The 19491-nt window shown below is 43.0% G+C and overlaps 2 protein-coding genes across 4 annotated transcripts in view; both read left to right on the top strand.

The window, feature by feature from the left end:
• SMG1 (SMG1 nonsense mediated mRNA decay associated PI3K related kinase) overlaps positions 1 to 8846 on the top strand; it is a 60670-nt gene extending 51824 nt beyond the window's left edge. For both annotated transcript variants that reach the window (XM_039560004.1, XM_039560005.1), the window contains 10 exons: positions 4 to 473; positions 1462 to 1599; positions 2426 to 2578; positions 2912 to 3091; positions 3305 to 3532; positions 3957 to 4168; positions 4372 to 4478; positions 5187 to 5366; positions 5501 to 5607; positions 6271 to 8846. In XM_039560004.1, the coding sequence (XP_039415938.1) occupies positions 4 to 473; positions 1462 to 1599; positions 2426 to 2578; positions 2912 to 3091; positions 3305 to 3532; positions 3957 to 4168; positions 4372 to 4478; positions 5187 to 5366; positions 5501 to 5607; positions 6271 to 6348 (1853 nt within the window). In that variant the 3' untranslated portion in view covers positions 6349 to 8846. The remainder of the gene's footprint in view (positions 1 to 3; positions 474 to 1461; positions 1600 to 2425; positions 2579 to 2911; positions 3092 to 3304; positions 3533 to 3956; positions 4169 to 4371; positions 4479 to 5186; positions 5367 to 5500; positions 5608 to 6270) is intronic.
• A 3869-nt stretch (positions 8847 to 12715) lies between these two features.
• Positions 12716 to 19159, top strand: ARL6IP1 (ADP ribosylation factor like GTPase 6 interacting protein 1). 2 transcript variants are annotated; one of them, XM_039560421.1, is made up of 6 exons: positions 12716 to 12797; positions 14281 to 14414; positions 16049 to 16168; positions 17011 to 17128; positions 17774 to 17858; positions 18084 to 19159. In XM_039560421.1, the coding sequence occupies exons 1-6, from the start codon at positions 12762 to 12764 to the stop codon at positions 18200 to 18202; spliced, it is 612 nt and encodes a 203-aa protein (XP_039416355.1). In that variant the 5' UTR covers positions 12716 to 12761; the 3' UTR covers positions 18203 to 19159. The 2 variants fall into 2 exon arrangements, with proteins under 2 accessions (XP_039416355.1, XP_039416356.1); XM_039560422.1 differs by lacking the exon at positions 12716 to 12797 and adding an exon at positions 13187 to 13213.
• The last annotated feature ends 332 nt before the right edge of the window (positions 19160 to 19491 follow it).

Genomic DNA, 19491 nt, shown 5'->3' with positions numbered 1-19491 from the left:
AAGGAATCAGTTCACTTGAAGACCAGAATGCAGTAAATGGACCTGTTCAAATTGTCAATGTGAAAGCCCTTTACAGGAACTCTTGTTTTAGTGAAGATCAAATGGCCAAGCCAATTAAGGCTTTTACAGCAGACTTTGTGAGGCAGCTTTTAATTGGCCTTCCAAATCAAGCTTTGGGACTGACCTTGTGCAGTTTCATCAGCGCCCTGGGTGTCGATATCATTGCTCAGGTAGAGGCTAAAGACTTTGGAGCAGAAAGCAAAGTTTCTGTGGATGACCTGTGCAAGAAAGCTGTGGAGCACAATATCCAGATCGGCAAGTTCTCGCAGCTGGTGATGAACAGGGCCACAGTCCTGGCCAGCTCCTACGACACCGCCTGGAAGAAGCACGACCTGGTGCGGCGGCTGGAAACCAGCATTTCCTCGTGCAAGACCAGCCTGCAGAGAGTGCAGCTGCACATTGCCATGTTCCAGGTGAGAGCCTGGCACAGGCTGGCCATTCCCACATGGGGCAAGTGAGCGTGAGTTACAGTGTCTGAGCACAACAAACACGGTATTTTGTTGAATAAATTCTGAGGTATTTTAATGGACTTGATGAAGTATTTTGGTTTTTATTGTGCTGTAAATATATAAGCAAACAGTGTTACTGCTAGCTTTTTTTTAAGACTGGCTGCTTTACAAGAAGCAAATTTGGCAACTTATAAATTCTTTTGAATCAGTACACGTCATTTTTTTCAATAGCAGTTAAGTCATTTTTTGGAAAATAGTTTGTTCACTGACTCTTACCAGCAATGCTGTCCCATTCTCCCCATTTTTTTCAAACAGATTATGACTTCAAGGGAGGAGATGGCTTAGAACAGAGGGTTATGAGTTGCTGAATCTGTATCTTCTCTTCAAAGTTCTAGTGCATTAATGGTCTCCTTGCTCCACTCTTTGCTTCATTAAAAAATACAAAGAGTAGCAGTAGCAGTCCTGAAAAATGCTCTTCTGAGACTTTAGATAAATGCCATTGCGTACCTTTTACACTGGTATCCATTGTGTTGTGCTACCAGTGATCTTCATTTTATAGTGATTTGTAGGTTTAGGGACAAGGCTTTCTCCATGTCTGTTAATGAACCATTTCATAGACTGGTAAGCAAAATTGTCTTGGTTTTAATGCATCACAAGTGAATTGTTTCTGAATATTGATGGCTTTTCCTTTAGACCAAAAAAAGTGTGTAAATCACTTCTAGTAAATTAATGGACTGATTAATGGTATAAACATCCAAGCTAGCAAAACACAGTTTGCACCTGCTTGTATCATGTAATGCTCTCGAATGATGTAGAACTTTGAGCTGTGCTGGTGTTGTCTGACATGCAGCCCTTACAAAGTGTACCAGAGCACTGCAATTGCTGCTTGTGATGCAAAGTATTTTGTGCTGAGCAATATTGATAATCGAGTGTTGCTGTTGCTTTCTTAAAGTGGCAGCATGAAGATCTCCTCATCAGTCGCCCCCAGGCTATTTCTGTCACTCCTCCACCTCGGTCTGCAATTTTAGCCAGCATGAAAAAGAAACTTCACACGCTCAGTCAGATTGAAGCTTCCATTGCAACGGTCCAGGTATGGTTTTGGGGAGGGTTGTTTGGGGAACAGCATGCTGAACTGACACAAACTGCAGAATCATCCACCACCTTCACATTCTGTTGCCTGGCTTGCTGTTGTACACAAATGTGGAGGTGTTGTCATTGATCTCTTTCAGTCTGTCTGATGGATGCTGTTAGGTTGATGGATTTTGCTGTCTCATGCAAAATGTTCTCTTTGGAACAGCAGTAAATCTCTTCGAAGAAAAATACAAATCTGTGAAAGTACCTTTCTTTCTGAAGTCTGGTAATGGTCCTTTAAGTTTGTCTGCCTTAGATCATCCTTACTATTGCTTTTGCTGCTAAATGTCAGAAGTTTCCTTTGTAGGTCTGGGCAAATGAAGTATTCTGTGTGTTATTTTAGATTTCTTTGGTGCCAGTAATATGGAATGTTTAATTGTTTATTAAATACTGCTTAGCTTCCTGAATTTTAATTCCCTTTTTTAGTTGTGAAGGTACTGTCTGTAATAATTTCTTGAATTATTTGCGAAACAGTGGAGGACTCCTATGATGTTATATAATTCTTAGTCTAGAAATCTGATTACTTTTGCTTTTTTTTGGTGAGTTAAAATTTAGGCAGGTAGACTTTCTATAACAATCAAATCCAGTTGTGATGTGTACTGGAAATAAACTTCTAAACAGCATAAACTAACCTTTGCCAATCATGAGTACCACTGTATTTTACATATATGGGTGTAAGAATGTGTCTGCGTGTGTTACATGTGCATAATTTATTTAAAGTCAGGCTTAGAATGGTGTATAGCAGTATGAATTATCTGTATGGGTTTTTTTCTTCCCCAATGCAGGAGAAACTAGCAGCACTTGAAGCAAGTATTGAGCAGCGTTTAAAATGGGCAGGAGGTGCTAATCCTGCACTGGCCCCAGTCTTGCAAGATTTTGATGCCACTATAGCTGAAAGAAGAAACCTTGTACTGAAAGAAAGTCAAAGAGCAAGTCAGGTACTGCAGATAAGTACAGTACTCTTGACTCCATAAGTGTGTTCACTCTTCATTTCCTGCTCAAGGTTTATGTAGAAGATATTTTTCTGCTCTGCATCTACAGAGCAAATACAGATAACCAAACACTTCTGGGAATCCCACTGGAAAGCAATAGGAATAATCTTTGTGAGAATTGCTGCAGGGTTGGATGACCCTGGGATGATACTGCTCCTGTAACTGAGCAGTAGCTGTGTGTTTAAAATTCTCACTTCAAAGGACATGAAAATAAATGCTGTTTGTCTAATAGACAGTTGAAATGGAATAATTTTTCTCACTCTTGCTTTGATTTTTCAGGTCACTTTCCTTTGCAGTAATATCATTCATTTTGAAAGCTTACGTACAAGAACAGCAGAAGCCTTAAATCTTGATGCTGCATTGTTTGAACTCCTCAAACGCTGCCAACAAATGTGCTCCTTTGCATCCCAGTTCAACAGCTCCGTGTCTGACCTGGAGCTTCGCCTGCTGCAGAGAGTGGTAAGCAAAGGGCACAGCAGAACACGAAACGGTTCAGAATCGCTGCAGGGAGTTCTCAGTTCTGTCTTCCATTCCCAGTTAGTGTTATGTACACCTTCAGATGGAGTGTGGCTACAGAGTTTATGCTGTCAGCTGCTAAGCACTTGGCAGTGCTGTCTATACAGGAAGTGAATTTTATCTCAGGGTACAGATAAATGTTTCTGTTATTTTTAGGGCACTGGTCTTGAACATCCTATTGGCAGCTCTGAATGGCTTCACTCAGCTCACAAGCAGTTGACCCAGGAGATATCTACACAGAGAACAGTACAAACAGAAAGAGAACAGCAAATAGAAACAGTTTGTGAAACAATTCAGAATCTGGTGGATAGTATTAAAACTGTGCTCACGGGTCATAACAGACAACTTGGAGATGTCAAACATCTACTGAAAGCTATGGCAAAGGTACTCCTGAAACATCCTTAAATTTATTCTTCAAGCCCATGTTAATACAGTTAAAGAAAAATAACAGTTGTAGCTTTGTGCTTTGTAAAGTATCTAGAAACAGTAAAATGTGCTTATGCGTATGGAGTTCAAGGCATAACGTTCATGTTTAGGAATTCATAGAGCTTTCTAGCATTAGTCTTAGCAGGCTTTGGTTGAACTGAACTTTTTATCTCTCTTGACAGTTTATTATAAACACTGTGTTTATAAGTCCTCTAGGTTCTTAATCGGTAAAAAAATTTATCATTTTAAAATTTATTTTCTTGATATGTAACTTCTGAAAATTCAAATGAGAAACTGAGGGGCTGAAAGGGCTCAGAAATGCTCAACTTTATTCTCTTAGCCAAAATATAGCAGTTGACCTTTTTGCCCATCTTGGTTACAGGATGAAGAAGCGGCTTTGGCAGATGGTGAAGATGTTCCCTATGACAATAGTGTTAGGCAGTTCCTGGGCGAATATAAATCGTGGCAAGATAATATTCAGACAGTTCTGTTTACATTAGTTCAGGTTATGGGTCAAGTCCGCAGTCAGGAACATGTTGAAATGCTGCAGGAAATAACTCCCACCTTGAAAGAACTAAAAACACAGAGCCAAAGGTAAGAAAGTTACCTCGTCTCAGGTGAGAAAAGGCATTTTGCATAACTCCTTTCATGTAGCAGGAACACATCACGGGGCACATACTTGATGATTGTCTTAGAACTCAGAAATATCTTTGCAAAATTTGAATTAATTTAATTTTTGAGTTTTCAGTAAGTCACGTAGTTGTATGAATATTTATCAACTCCATTATGTTTCCCAGTGTCTACAATAATCTGGTGGGGTTTGCATCACCCTTAGTCACGGATACAGCAAATGAATGCTCCAGCCCAACTTCAGCTGCTACATATCAGCCAACCTTTGCTGCAGGTAATACTTGCAAAAGTACAAACATGAAACCACCAGGAAATTATGTTGGAGAGGGGACCATAGCTCTTAATGAATTTTGAAATGCAGACAATTTCTGTAAGATTATAAAAGCCTATAAAATTCAAGTAATTCATCATACAATGACTGCTTGAGCATAGCCTTTGAGGCCTGTGTTCACCCCACAACACCCAAAATACACAGAAAGCATTGTCACATGTATCGACTGAACTGTGATTTCTGTTGAAATTAGTATTAAAATTTATGGTGACTTAGGAATTAATCTGGAAACCCTACAAAAGCATTCATGTCTGCAAAGTTTTCATTACTTTAAAAGCATGAATAACATTTCTCAGGAGAAATCCTTTCCATTTAAAGGATTACTCTGCTGTCAATATTTGGACTAGGGTGCAGGTTTATAATTTCTAGCAAGAACAAGAATTGCCTTTCATAACTGTCCTATGAATGATAGAGGTTGAGAGGCAATAAAAATTTGCTTAATATAAATAAATTCTTAGCGGTGGAATAACACTTCTTGTTTACGAAGTGAAAGAAATTAGAAAATAGATGGAAAATCGGTGCAGAATTTAAAATGCATTTGTTCTGAAAAACTGATAGGTCTATTTGATATGCATTTAATTGTGCTTTTTCTTGCCTCTATAATATGCTATTATTTTGGAGACTTTAAGCACTTTTAAACTTTCTTTACAGCTGTGCGTAGCAATACAGGGCAGAAAACTCAGCCAGAGGTGATGTCACAGAATGCAAGAAAGCTAATTCAGAAAAATCTTGCAACATCAGCAGATACTCCTCCAAACACAGTCCCAGGAACTGGCAAAAGTGTTGCTTGTAGTCCCAAAAAGACAGCCAGGGACCCTAAAACAGGAAAAGGTAAATACAAACCTTAAAAAAAAAAAAAAAAAAAAAAAAAAACAACTAGAAAAAAACAACAGCCCAAAAAAAATACCTCAGTGGGTTTCTGTGTGGGAATGTCAAGTTGAATTAACTTCATTTTGTACCTGTAGCCGTGCAGGAGAGGAATTCCTACGCAGTTAGCGTGTGGAAGCGGGTCAAAGCCAAGTTAGAGGGCCGAGATGTGGATCCCAACAGGAGAATGTCTGTGGCTGAACAGGTGAGTTCAAAGTAAAGTGCCAGTACTGGTCCTTGCATTGAATACATGGTAATTAGCAGGTGTGTATGCTGAAGTGGGCCTTCAGGACTGAAACCCTGTTGTGAATGGGGGTTCCTTTGGAGGCGTGAGCTATTCCAGTGCAAATCAGGGTTGCGGCTGCCTTGTATTGCTGCATTCTTTTCTTATTTTTTGCTAGCATAATCTTTTGTTTTTCACATGGGAGGTTTATGTAAAACCACGAATTAGATAAAACTGCCTTTTGTCTGTCAGTAAGCTAACATTTGTTCCACAGCTGCTGATAGCCAGGGAGAACACGGGATCTGTACAGCTGCCCAAGGGCCAGAACTTGCCTGTGTTCACTAACATAACACAACCACTCCTGTCTCTGGGCAACAGAGTCAGGGGACACACTCGTCCCCATCTATTTGAGAATGTTGTGGCTGCTTTCAAGATAGGGGCTGTGAATGAGATGATGTGTGATTTTTTTTTTTGCAGTACAGCTTCCTGTTTCTTGTGTGGACTGCACAAAGTTATGTCTACAGTTATCTTAGATTTTTTCAGTGAAATATTTGCAGGTGACATTCAACAGTAAATTCTAAGATCACTTAAAACACTTTTAAAATTCTAGCTTATTTTTAATTCCTTGTTTGACCTTTTTAATAGGTTGACTTTGTGATTAAGGAAGCAACTAATCTAGATAACTTGGCTCAGCTGTATGAAGGTTGGACTGCCTGGGTATGAGTAGGGAGACAGCAGATCAGTCTGGTTCAGCGAGGTCAGACATCCACCAGAATCAACTCGGCCTCAGGCATCCGTAGCCGCACCACAGTCGGTGGTGATGCATACTGGGGCTTAATCTGAGGAAACCTAGGAAATCTCGGTGCACTGGGAAGTGAATCCTGCAGGATGATAGCTGCACTCAGGGATAAGCTAAACACAATGGTCTGCAACCCCCACGGTCAAGGGTGAACGCTCACCGCTTGAGCAACACGGTTTGTCTTTCTGCTGCGGAAGAACTGCAAACGTGTCTGGGGGTCAGCTGCAGAAAGAAATCAGGATGCTACAAACCGCAGAGTGATTTGGAACTCAATTCCACCTGACCCTGTGAACAATTCAGGAAACACCGAACCCTGTTCAAAGAAAAACAGAAAAATGGGGCCATGAAGAAATCACAGCAAGGGCAGATTTGATGCATTCAGATTCTTGTTCCTCTTGTTACGTGGCAGCAGTGCTGGTTGAGTTGACCAGTTAGTACGGGAAAAGGCTACAAAATGTAAACTTCAGAAATGGACTGAAAGCAAAGAGCTGTACATCAGATACATGCTGCATTGGAAGAACTTCTGAGATAGAAGAAAAAGCCTTTGTTCTCTTCTCCCTTTCCTCTTTCCTTTCACTCCTCCCTCCCAGCCTCTCCTTGCATACACCCCTCTTGGCTTATTCTTGTAGGTTAGGTGTACTTCCAATATACTTTTTATTTCAATCCTTCTGCTTCACAGTTTAGTCAAATTAACGACTTAAATTCTGTTTGGTAAACAATTTTTCCAAAAACACTGAAAATATAGAACATCAATGATAACTTATGAGTTGGATGGTCAAATGCAAAATGTAATTTTGGTTATTTTAAAGTCATTTTTGTGATTCTATTATGTACAGTTTCTCAAAATTGTCACTGTGCATTTAAAAGTAATGATTCCTACAGGCATTTGATTTAATGTGCACTTCCCTCTGCTTGCAGTGTACACTTTTTTGTAATTCAAATTGTCCCTCCAATCTCATTCTACTGTGATTGCTGTAGTTTCTTTCGTACGACGTAGCTAATCCAATGTAATCTTTACCTTTTTAAAAACCAGGATAGAGTATCTAGTAGAGTTTTACATTGTTGATGACAGATAAACAATAAAGTGATGTTCTGGTGGAGGTAGAGTGATATGCTTTTTACTTCATTTTCCTAATCCTTTTAGTTCACACTTGTAAATTCTAGTGCTTCACTTCACAGGGGTATACATATAATCCAAGAAATGAAGGACTCTCAAATTTTTGTTCAACTCGATCTGTAAAGATTTCTGCAAAGTAGTTTTCCTTTGCCATATTTCTTCTATAGATGGTTGTTCAGTAATGCATCCATAGGGAATCTTCCAAGGTTTTTTTTAATCAGTTCTCAAAGTGTGATTATGGTCAGAAAAGTCTCTCTAAAAATGGCATCATCTTACTTAGATCAAGGTCCTGCTTGTCTGCTGGTTGTCTAAAAGACTTCTTGCTTCATTTTTTAAGTGGGACACCTTTAGGAAAAGGCAACTTCTTTTCTCAGAGCAAATAAACCCCACAGAATTCAGTTACAGCTGCAGAGTTGTAAAGGTGCTGATAGCTGAAGCAGAAATGCACCCCGGCGGTCTGAACCCAGATGAATTTGTGCAGCTCTGTATAAAAACTTTCTCTTTTGTAAACTTGGTGAATTCATTATGCACAGTTGCTGAAAAATGTGGGAAGATCCTTAATGCCATTTTAGTCACTTTTCAGAGTAAAACCACACTTTCAATACAGCATTTTTTTCTGTCAAAATCCAAGTATTAAAAGATTGGAACCAAGCCCACTACTGGCATAAAATTAATTTAATTGAAAGGGTTTGCAGCAGTTCATCTGAGTAGGAAGCTTGGCTGGTGGTTTTTGGATAATGCCAGGCAAACTTCTGTTCCTTTCAGTATTTGCACTATGCTGACTGCTCTGCCTCCGCAGTAGGTCTTAGAATTCACTTTCTCCTCTGTTGCCAATTTTTTGTGGACATGCACTTTGAAGTGTAAGAGTTTTCAACAGTCATATGGCCTTCCTTGCACTCTGATTGCCTGATTACCTCTAGGGAAGTCACAGGCTTTGCATCTAACAGTACCCGTGCAAACGCATTCCGCTGCCCCTGCTTCTGGCCCTCTGCCACGCGCGGCGCAGGAAGAGCTGTTGGAATGTTGCAGTGAAGAACATTCATATGCAGAACAAGACACTTGACACTGTTGGTCCTTTTCATTTTTCTCCAGTTAAAATAACCTTATGAACAATCTGTTGGAGAAGTGTAGTGACAGGAGTGTGTTGTACCTGCTGTTTTGTTTCTTGGAAGCTGGGGGGAAGGGAGGGGTAATGCACTCACCTGTGGCTCATGTATTATACCTCTGCCATCCAGAAATGAAACACTTGTGTGGAGATGGGTTCTTACTGCGTAATTTAATAAAGTTTTGAAAAATAAAAATGAATATGTATTTTTAATTTCCTTGCACGCAAAACTGTGTGGTTGTGAATATTACAGGGAAGAGTAAAGTGCCTGATACAAACAAATACAAACCAAACCCCAAATTAGAGACTTCAATTTGCACAGCTAATGCAGAGGAGACAGCTCAGATGTGCAGCAGTTAGTGGGACTCTCACTGTCGACTTGTGTGCTGACACATTTTTCTTGGAAATGGTGACAGCATGGGAGGTTGGTACAGTCTTGGTGAAACCTGAAACTCAGATTCTGCGTACACACCCTGCATACTAAATAAGACTGCATTAGTTACATTCTCTTAAAAGATGTTTCTTACAAAGACATAAGGGTATTTCCTTTATTTTCAGTAAAACTGGTGTTTATTTTTTTCTGCAGTGAGGCACACCTCAAATAATGCAAGTCTAGAGTCACCTCTCTAAATACATACAAACCAGCTGAAGCTACAGCGTTCAAACACTTCAACTGCGGCAACTTTTTGTTGGCTGCTTACCTGCAGTAAATGTTAACCAAGTAGTTTTTCAGAGCCGAATTTGCATATGTTCAGCAGTTTTGTTACCCCCTCACAATTCTGTAGCCTCGTGGTTGAGATGCTCTTGACCCTTTGAAAATGGAGCTTCTAGTTTGCCTCTCTGCCTTCTCCCCTTGTGTAAAGGCAGGATGTGAACATGGCTCTGCCAAATGGGTTGCTGGGATGTGCTAAACTGGAGTCATTAGTGGTGTCCTAGATTATTTTGGTAGGATAATGGTACTGTCAATACAACAGATTGAAAATGTAGCAGATCTATAAAGTTAACAGAAATTAGTTTTGTACTTTGTAGGGACTTCATGGTCTGGTTTTGCTTTGCAACAATTAGTTTTGCCCTCAAGGATTAGCCTGTTTAAATAGTAATGATTTGTCTAATTTTTCAAGTGCCTGTAAAAGACTCAAGTCCCCTTTATAAATTGGGCATAAATCAGAGAGAAGGAACTAGTTTTCTGAGAAAAGATGAGTGCAGTCTCTATAAAAGCATTGGTGACAGTCAGTGCTGTCTACTCTCTGGTAAACTGATCAAATGGTAATTTCCCTGTTAACGGCTTTGGGGTATCTGTAGGAGAAACACCATATAAACATATTCCTTCAGAAAGAGCAGAGAGAGTTGGAGAAGTTAAAGCTCTGTTTTTCTAAGTGCTGTAGTCTTTAAGGTTAATTTATTTCAATTACTCATCAGTATGTTCTGTGCCTGGTACATTAGCTATTCTGGTTTAGTACACTCAAGTACTTCAAAGGCCTTTTTTTTTCTTTTAAGTTTATGCATTAAAGAATTTGACTGGGAAAAAAGTTTGAGATGACACCTGCCATCTGTGTGTTTGTTAACATGGCCCCAAATTATAAAATGCATTTTTTCCTTTAGTGGAAAAGTTATGAGTATACTGTTAATATTTTAGCGAAAGAATTTCATTGAAATTACAGATATTATCTACAACTACTGCTGTGTACATAAATGCATAGCTGATTAGAGCAATTCTGCCATTCATCAGGCTAATTTTTTATTAATAGCATAACAAATGTGTGTTAGGTATGCTGAAAGGGTGGAGGCTCGATATGTAGACTTTGTGTGTCTGTTCTAAGTGCATAGAGCAATTACATTGCCCCTTTTAAAAGTGCTTTGAAGCCAGCTTGGGCATCTAATTTTCTGTGTATCTGCTAAGAGAGAATCTTGGTGCAGGTAGAATCGATGCCATTGCAGCATGGTCTGTGCCATGCACTGAGGCAAGCAAAGCAGTTGGGTGCAGGTGAGGCACAGGAGGGGGCCTGAGCTGCTGCTCATCCTCTGCCTCCTACAGCAGGGCTGAGATTTTAACAGTGGGATTTCTAAAGACACGTACATGTAGGCACAGAGTTTTTAATTTTTTGTGGTGCCTCACAGGGCCTGGCTGCTCAGCGAGGGAGGAGTGGGCGTCCTGTGCTCCGCAGTGCAATGGTCCCTCTGGCATTGCTGGGTTTGAGGGCACCCAGCAGTGCTCACCTGTCCCTCTGCCCCTCTGAGTTATGGAGCAGCACCTAACAGGAGGGAAAGGCACCTCTGCGGGAGAAAAGCTGCAAGGGTGCCTGATTTGGGAGCTAGTGTTTGAAAAACCGGCTGGAGGATGGTGAATGGGACAGGCTGGAGATACTTTTTTCCATTGGTAAGTGCTTGGGGTTTTTGTGGTGAGAATCATATAAATGGATGAAACCAGGAGCTGGCTGATGGTATCAGATAGAGCAGTGCTGCTGCAGGGCACTGTAAATATCCCCAGGCACTGTAATGCATCATAGGATCACAGAATGCCGAGGGGTTGGAATGGACCTTAAACACCATCTAGTCCCAACCCTCCTGCTAAGGGCAGGGACATTTCCCAGGGTTAAACCTCCCTGGGCAAACCTGTTCTCCCCACCCTCGGTAAAGAATTTCCTCCTAATATTATCCCAAATTTCTCCTCTTTCAGTTTGTACCCATTACTCCTTGTCCTGTCACTACAGTCCCTCTCCTTGTAGGTCCCCTTCAGACACTGGAAGGTTGCTATGAGGTCATGCTTCTGTATGGCTGCATACTCTTAAAAGACTAATTAAAATTACTGCTGCCATCACTTCCTTATGAAATCACCTTTTGTGTGAGCTTTGCTGTGGTAAAATTACAGATATTGAGAGTGAACTCCACAAAATATTACCCGAAAATACTGTTAGCTTTTACCAGCATGTGGATGAATTTGAAAGTTACTCAGTATAGAATCTGTTCTTTACATACATTCTAGAGTAGTGAGAAGCACCCTGTGAAAGACAAAACCAGGACGGACATATGTTTGCTTTTACAGTGTCCTTCTCAGTACTTCTCTCTTTTTTTGTCTCCATCAAGCTGGTGCCAGAGCAGTTTTGGTGCCCGAGATGTTTTCTTTGCTCTCATTTATAGCCTTGTGTTGCATCCTGGGCACAGTGATTAAGCTCATTAGCACACGTGCCTAAAGCAGTTAGAAAGCTGAGTCAGAAACAATATTTATATCCCAGTGCCTTTCACCTGTGTTTATTCCCATGCTGCCACAAGTTCTGAAGGAAATAAAACACGTTGCTGGGCTTTGATGTTAGCGACAGAATTTGCCCTGTGCTGGGCCCTGACGAGGCCACACCTCGGGTGTTGTGTCCAGCTCCGGGCCCCTCATTCCGAACGGACACTGAGGGGCTGGAGCAAGTGCAGGGCAGGGCAGGGGAGCTGGGCAGGGCAGGGGAGCTGGGCAGGGCCGGAGCCCGGTGTGGGGAGCAGCAGCTGCGGGACCGGGGCTTTGTCGGGAGGAGAGGGAGCTCGGGGGGACCCCAGCAGCGACAGGAGGCCGGAGCCGGGTGCGGGTCGGGCTCTGCTCCCAGGAAACGAGTGACAGGACAAGGGGACATAGCCTCACACTGCACCAGGGGAGGTTTAGGTTGGACATTAGGAAGAATTTCTGCAGAGAAAGAGTGATTAGACATTGGAACGGGCGGCCCAGGGGGGTGGTACAGTCACCGTCCCTGGAGGTGTTTTAAGGAAAGATTCGACGTGTGTCCCTCAGTGCCATGGCGCAGTTGACAAAGCGCTGTTCGGTCGCAGGCTGGACTCGGAGATCTTTTCCAACCCAGCTCACGGTGTGACGTTCTGGCCAGGCCGCCCTCCGTGCCCCGGTGCCGGGAGCCGCCCCCCCCTCACGGCGCGGGCCCGTCTCAGCCGCACTGCGGCGCGCCAGGGGGCGCGCGCACGCCGCGCGCCGTTCGAACAGCAGCAGCCAACCGGCGGCCGGCGCGGCGCCGGGGCTGGCCAATCACAGTGCCCGGGCGGCCCGCGGAGGCTATAAAAGGAGGCGGCGCGGCGCGGCGTGGGAGGGCCGTGGCCGGCGGGCGGCGGTGCGGGAGCGGCGGAAGATGGCGGAGGGGGATAACAACAGCGCCTACCAGCTGGTGAGGGCGGGCGGGGGCTGGCGGTCGCTCGGGCCTGCCGGGGGAGCTGGGCGTGCCCCGCCGTGCCCGCAGCGGTGGCTGGCGAGGGCCGCCTCGGCCCCGCGCTGTGTGACGCGGTTTGGCTCCCGCGGGGCTCGCTGTGGGCTCGGCGGGGCCGCGCGCGGGGCGGCCGCTGCGGGCCCGGGGCGCGGGGTCGGCGGCTGCGCTGCTGCTCGCGGGCCGGAGCCCCCAGGAGCGCTTGGCGTTACCCCGAATGCGTCTGTCTGTCTGTCTGTGTCAGTCTGTGTCTGTGTGTGAAGCCGCAGCGATACGGGACAGCGGCAGGCTCTGGGTGATCAGCTTAACTAAATGTGCCAAAGTAGGCTTGAATCGTTAACTAAACACAAGGAGATATATATATAGTTATGCCTGAACTGGTAAGCGGCTGCTGTGGGAAATGGGAAAATCGCTTTAAAAGCTTGTGTAGGGGCAGAGGCTGGTTGAGCGCTGCGGTGCTGCACACCCAGGCTGAGCTCGGGGAGCAGCCCCGGGAGCTGAGAGCTTGGAGCGAAGCTCCAGAGTTCGCGGAAAGTCCACGGAACGGTATTGTCCTTGTTATTGTGGTGGTGTCGGAGTTCTAATTGTAATTAAGTGTAGCACATAGCTGAGAGTGAAACGTGTCTTCAAGACATGCGTGTCTTCATGACTTTTCACTTCTTACTGCTTGGGCAGCAGTCGGTTCTGTTCACGGTTACCTGAGTTTTGTAATCTCTGAGATGCCATATCCCACTGCGGGGGGAGACTGTTAAGCTCCGTTAAATGTGGAACACCTCAGGTGAACTGCTTAACAAGCTGATGGCAGCACAGGTGGGGCCTCCTTACAGGAGAGTGTAGGGAGGAATGTAGGAATCACCTAGCAAGTGGAATTTAAAGGCTGTCTTGGGCAGCTTGTGGGAAAACTTGCTTTGCAGGCCAAATGTGATCAGTTGGGTAACTTTACTGTGGATTCTGAGTCTTTATCCATCTTCCTCATAATAAGAAATTGGCATTGGACAGCAGCTAGAAAGCTTCAGTTTACTGTGGTAGAGTTGTCTTGGAAAATACATTTATTTTAAAATAGTTCTCATGTTACAGTTTTCCAGGTGTTGACACTGAAAACTTGAGAGGCTTTAGCTAGGCTTTAGAACCTAACTTGCTACTAATATGGGGGGATGGGGTACGGTCAATGGGAGATTGGGGAAAACACCTTGGGAGGTGGTGTTGGAAAACAATCTGGGAGGAGGTGTTGTTTGGCCTATACATGCTGCTAGGATCTTGACTGTTTTAAAGTATCACTGCTACAATGTCACAACTTAGTACAAAACTCACAATATTATTACTAATTTAATTACTCAGGTTGGTGACTGAGATCTTTAATTATTGCACTGGGTTTTTTTTAGCAACTTCAGTGTGAATTAATTTGATACTCTGGTTGGTAAAGGAGTTTTCTTCTCTCTTTGTGTAGGCTGGTGAAACTGCAAGCTTGGAAGAGCAGTTGCAAGGATGGGGAGAAGTGATCTTGATGACCGATAAAGTTCTTCGCTGGGAGCGAGCCTGGTTTCCTCTGGCACTGATGAGTGTTGTTTCCTTCTCTTTCCTGTAAGTACCTTCTGAAGGGAGCCTGGAACATCATTGCATCTTCGTGGCTGGTACCAAACCTATTAAGAAAGTCAGTAGGATATCTAGAGAAGTCTCATAGAAAGGCTTTTACTCCAGGTTCTGTTTCTTAAAGCATGTGAACTTTGTTGGAAATTGAAAACAGAAGTATTGAAAACAGGAAGTAACACGAGTCACATCCTGCTCAGAGTGCTTTCTGCAAAAGCTGTATGCCAGCAGTAGTTGCTGGGATTTTTACTGTGCTCAGCTGAATGTTCTTCCGTGGTGCATTCATGTTCTGCCCTCATTCTTTGTACCCTGCTTCTTAGTCAGGTCTCATGATCTCCCTTGGTTTTCCCCCTCCACACCAGTGGCAGTATCATTATGGAAAGCCTGTTTCCATAGGGCGAAACACCCTATTCTGCATCGTTGCTGTGGTGTTTAGGATAGGTTCATGGTTTTTTGCACAACCCAGGTTTTTTTACATTCTCTATTATGTCTTTTGAGGAAGGGGACAAAGGAAGACTGCGGGTAACTTCCAGTCAGCAGGGTGAGAGGATGTTGTCTGTCTGATTGGAGGTGCTGGAGGCACGTGGACGTGCCTTTATGTAACATGGTAGTCAAGATGACCTGACCTGCCTTGCACAGACAGCAGTTCATGCCAGCTCTGCAGTTTTGCAGTTGTATCTGTTCCTGCAGTAAGTAGAAGAGTTACAAAAATAAATGTTGAACCTGGTGAGGCAGGGATGATTGGTCTTTTGGCTAATATAAATGTTATGGTCTTCAGGGGAAGTGATGAGAATGGAGGTCAAATGACACTGAAAGGTAACTTTTAAAATAAGTAATTGTGTGAAGTTGAGGGTATTCTGTTGTAAATTCTGTGATTATAGCAGGAAAGATTTTGTGCTGAATAATACTTTGTGAAAATGCAGAACTACTTCAGGTTCTGAATTCATCAGAATGACCTCAAACATCCAGCACAGTAGCACTGTGCAGATGTACAGAACACCTGGCCCTGCTGTGGACTGGGTCCTTTCTTTGCTTTTACTGTTTCAGTGTTCAGGAAGTTCTGTGAAGTACAGTTGAGTAGCAGAGGGCCCAGCTGGGTGTTATCAGACTCTTAGGAGACAAGCTGGTTCTTACCCAGTTGTCCTGTGTTTGAGTGATGGCAAACTGAATATGGAAAATGCAGCACTGTCCTAAGTGGAGATTGAAGGCCTCTTGTCCAGAACAGGTTTGGCTGGCTCTCCCAGGAGAGACAGAGCAAATGACAGCCTCTAGTGGATCTGAGTTCCGTGACTTGAACAACAAAATTAGAGCTTTTACTCTGCCTGGTTATTTCATGTGTTCCCTCACTCATCCTCATCCCTCAATCAGTGTTAAGTTCACTGTGTGCCAATTTCTGACAGAATAATAACGATGAATTTTTACTTCTACTGAACTTTGTACCTGATTTGCTTGTAGCATATTCTTATCTGGTATATTAAGAGAAAAATATATTTTTTGTAATTTTGTGCGATGTTAGGCAAGAGAGTAGGTCTACTATTGGAAGTTCTGAGCCAGACTGAAGAAGTGACCAAGCATGTCTAGTGTTTAGTGGTTTGAGCATTCAGAAATAATTCCTCTTCTTTCTGCAGGATGATCTACTATTTGGACCCATCAGTTCTCTCAGGCGTCTCCTGTTTCGTTATGTTCCTCTGTCTGGCTGATTACCTGGTTCCTGCTCTTGCTCCTCGAATCTTTGGCTCTAATAAGTGGTGAGGAAAGCTTCAATTAAAACAGTTTCTTGAGTGTAAATATGATCTTTATCAAAATAGATATCTGATTTGCAGATATCAGATGGTTACTTTGTAGAGTTACTGTAGTGGGAAATCAGCAATCTCTTTAATACAGGAAGTGAGGACAGTGGCAAGGTGTTCTTCATTCTTTTTCTGGAAGATGCTACAATATACCTTTAGTGTTCCTTTTCTTCTGGAAAAGTAAGATTTTTTGAAGAAGTAGGCACATCCTGTACTCTCCATTAAGCATGCTAGTTAGTTCTGCTAAACTAGATTTTAGTAATTAATGGATAATAGATACTAGGAAGTAAAATTATGTAGAATATTGATTGTATGTTTGGAAAGAGGCAGCAATAAATGTGATGAAGGGAGAGAATAATGCGAAGAGTATGAATGTGATTGTGATTAAAACAGGTCTGAAAAAGGGCAAGGATTGTATAAGAGCAGTAACTTGAAGAAGAACCTAATTTGAATTAAATTTTGAGTTAAAGGTGAATTTTTAAGATGACTAGTGGACAAATGTTCTTATGTAGATATGATTACTTGTGTGTATCACCCTGGTATCAGATTAAGATCAGTAGTCTTTGGTTTGAATGTGGTTGCTCTTTGGGAGGCAGTTTAATGGAGTCAGCATACAGGAAGATTACCTGGGCACTTCCCTTGCAGTGTTCAATTGGAGGTATCAAACCAAGCAAAGCAAATGCCAGGATAAGCACTGGATACATTTTTACTGCTAGAAAAAAGCCATGAGAGATTTTTTAAGATTTTAAATTAAACCTTGAATTCTTATTTCTGTATTTTTTCCCTCCCTCTGATAAAAGGACCACGGAACAGCAGCAAAGGTTTCATGAGATCTGCAGCAACCTGGTGAAATCTCGTCGCCGGATTGTTGGCTGGTGGAAGCGTCTCTTCACTCTGAAGGAAGAAAAGCCTAAAATGGTATTGAGTTCTAGGAATTAATCTCTTTTGTCTTAAGATTTTGTTTGATTTAGCTTTGTCTGAAGTGTTTTAGCACTGAATGAACTGGTGTTCCAAACCAAGACCTGGCAGTTCTGGCTGTGACTTGGTACTGGTCACACGTTTATTCAGACCTGGAGTGGCAAGGTACAAGACTTAAAAACTTGCAGTCCTGTGCAGTTTAGGAGCATACCCGTGGTAATAAGATAAAGGAACACTGAATTTCTCTGGATAGGTAAATTTTTGGAAACAGGCTGTTTCCAGTGTGCATAAACTGTCCAAAGCAGTGTATCTCTAGTAGTGTGTCAGCTGGTACATGAGCTACTGAGCCACTGTCCCCAAGCCAGCTTTGGGTGCAGTGTGTGGGGATGGCACGGTCTGGCACTAAGGGACATCTGGGCAAAAAAGAATGAGCACCCTGTCCAGCTGATGGTCTGAAAATAAGTGAGAATGTACAGCTACAGGTAATCCTGTAATCTCAATTTTAACACACGTGTGCATAGGTATCAGGTGTAGAAGAGCCAGAAAGCTTCGAGTTAGTTTTAAATGTTGAAGTAGTGCCAAATACTGAAGGGAAGGGAGAATCCCCAACGAGTTTGTGGTAACTCTTCCCTTTTCACTTTTTAGTACTTCATGACCATGCTCTTCACTCTTGCTGTGGTTGCCTGGATTGGACAGCAAGTTCACAATCTCTTTCTGACCTATCTTATTGGTAAGTGTGAGCATGCAAAAAACAAGGAACTTTTTTGTTAGCTGCCTGAAATGGATTGAGACTGGTAGCAGCCATTTCTGATTAAGTGTGGTGGGGTGTTTTTGTTGCAGGGTTATGTTTTTCTCTTTTCAAGCAGTTGATGGGTTTTAAGAGAAGCAAAGAACTGCGGAGTGATAGAAGCTTGTTAATGGAGTATTAATTCTTTTTTTTCTTTCTCCTCTCTAGTGAGTTTCTTGTTGCTGTTTCCTGGACTAAACCAACATGGGATCATCACAAAGTACATTGGAATGGCGAAAAGGGAGATCAACAAACTTCTCAAGCACAAGGAAAAGAAGAATGAATGAAGACTTAACTGCTGTTCACTCTAGTAAAAGGTTTTCTTGGGAACAGTGTTGAGAATTAATGTATAATTAAGACAATAGAAGTTGTATTGCTCACTGACTTTTTTTTTTTTTAATTGGCTCCCTGATGAAGTGAAAAAGTCACTCCAGCAACTGCTGTGGGTTTGTCTCTTGCTGTGCTGAGTAGGGTTCTGCAGCCTGGAGCTGGTCCTGTCTGAAAGATCCTCTCCTTTGGTGTATGGAGCTTGTTCAGTGTCTCATCAAACTGAGAGACCCTGTGCATAACTATCCCAACAGCAGAGCTGTAATGCCTGATGGTATTTCTGTTACTGTTAGTTTTGCTGATCACTGATGGCGGCTGCAGCAAGTGTGAAAGGCATTTCTGAAGGTTGATGCTTTTTGGAGGCTTGTTACTACTGATCCTGGTGGCAGGAGGACAATTAGCTGAGTGAGAATGGCCATAGCTGAGGGTCCACATCCAAAATGGGGGCAGAAGTGGTTCCATTGTCTCACTGAATCTGTTTGCTTCTGTTGGCTGCATGTACCTGAGAATGTGTTGAGTAGGGGTCCAGAATATATAAATTTGTAGTTCAGTTATTTAGCTGTAGTGTAAACTCATTGCACTGAGACTGTAGAAAATGAGTGGAGGTGTGTGTAACCTTAACAGCTGATTGTTCTGGGAACTGCTGTTGTCGTGGAGCCCTGTAGCACATCTGGTTTTATGAATGTTTGTCTGCCTGTATACAAAATCACTCTGAATATGCTGAGTTTGACTCTGTAAATAAGCCTGAATTGTTTGTGCTTTTCTATGACCTCTCCCTCCTTTTTTAAAACTGAACTTTTTTTCTTTAAAAAGCTAAAACCTGTGTTAATGTTTTAAAAGATTACTGTTTTAAAGTGAACTCTCTTCAGTGTCCATTGTAACTGTTGAATAGGTAAATACAGACTAAAGAGAAACTACTTGAAGCCTTGCTCTTTGTGAATGTACAGAAAAAGGCATCAATGCATTTTTCAGTCAAGAAGGAGATCTGGGAAGGGTTGGGGAGGTGCTGAGCTGAGCTGGCACTGCCGGGAGGTGGGAGAGATCCTGGATGTGTGAAGCAAGCCGTGACAGGGCTCGGTGTCCCGGAGCTGTATTACACACGGACACAGGGTTAGGTGCCGCACACCGGCCTGTTCCGCCCTGGGGCTGGCTCTGGGGCCGGACACAGCCCTGGAGCTGTATTACACACGGACACAGGGTTGGGTGCCGCACACTGGCCTGTTCCGCCCTGGGGCTGGCTCTGGGGCCG

The sequence above is a fragment of the Corvus cornix genome, chromosome 14 (genome assembly GCF_000738735.6).
Source record: "Corvus cornix cornix isolate S_Up_H32 chromosome 14, ASM73873v5, whole genome shotgun sequence".
Taxonomy (NCBI): domain Eukaryota; kingdom Metazoa; phylum Chordata; class Aves; order Passeriformes; family Corvidae; genus Corvus; species Corvus cornix.
The sequence above is the reverse complement of the archived record's forward strand: the minus strand, read 5'-3'. Positions and strand labels throughout refer to the sequence as shown.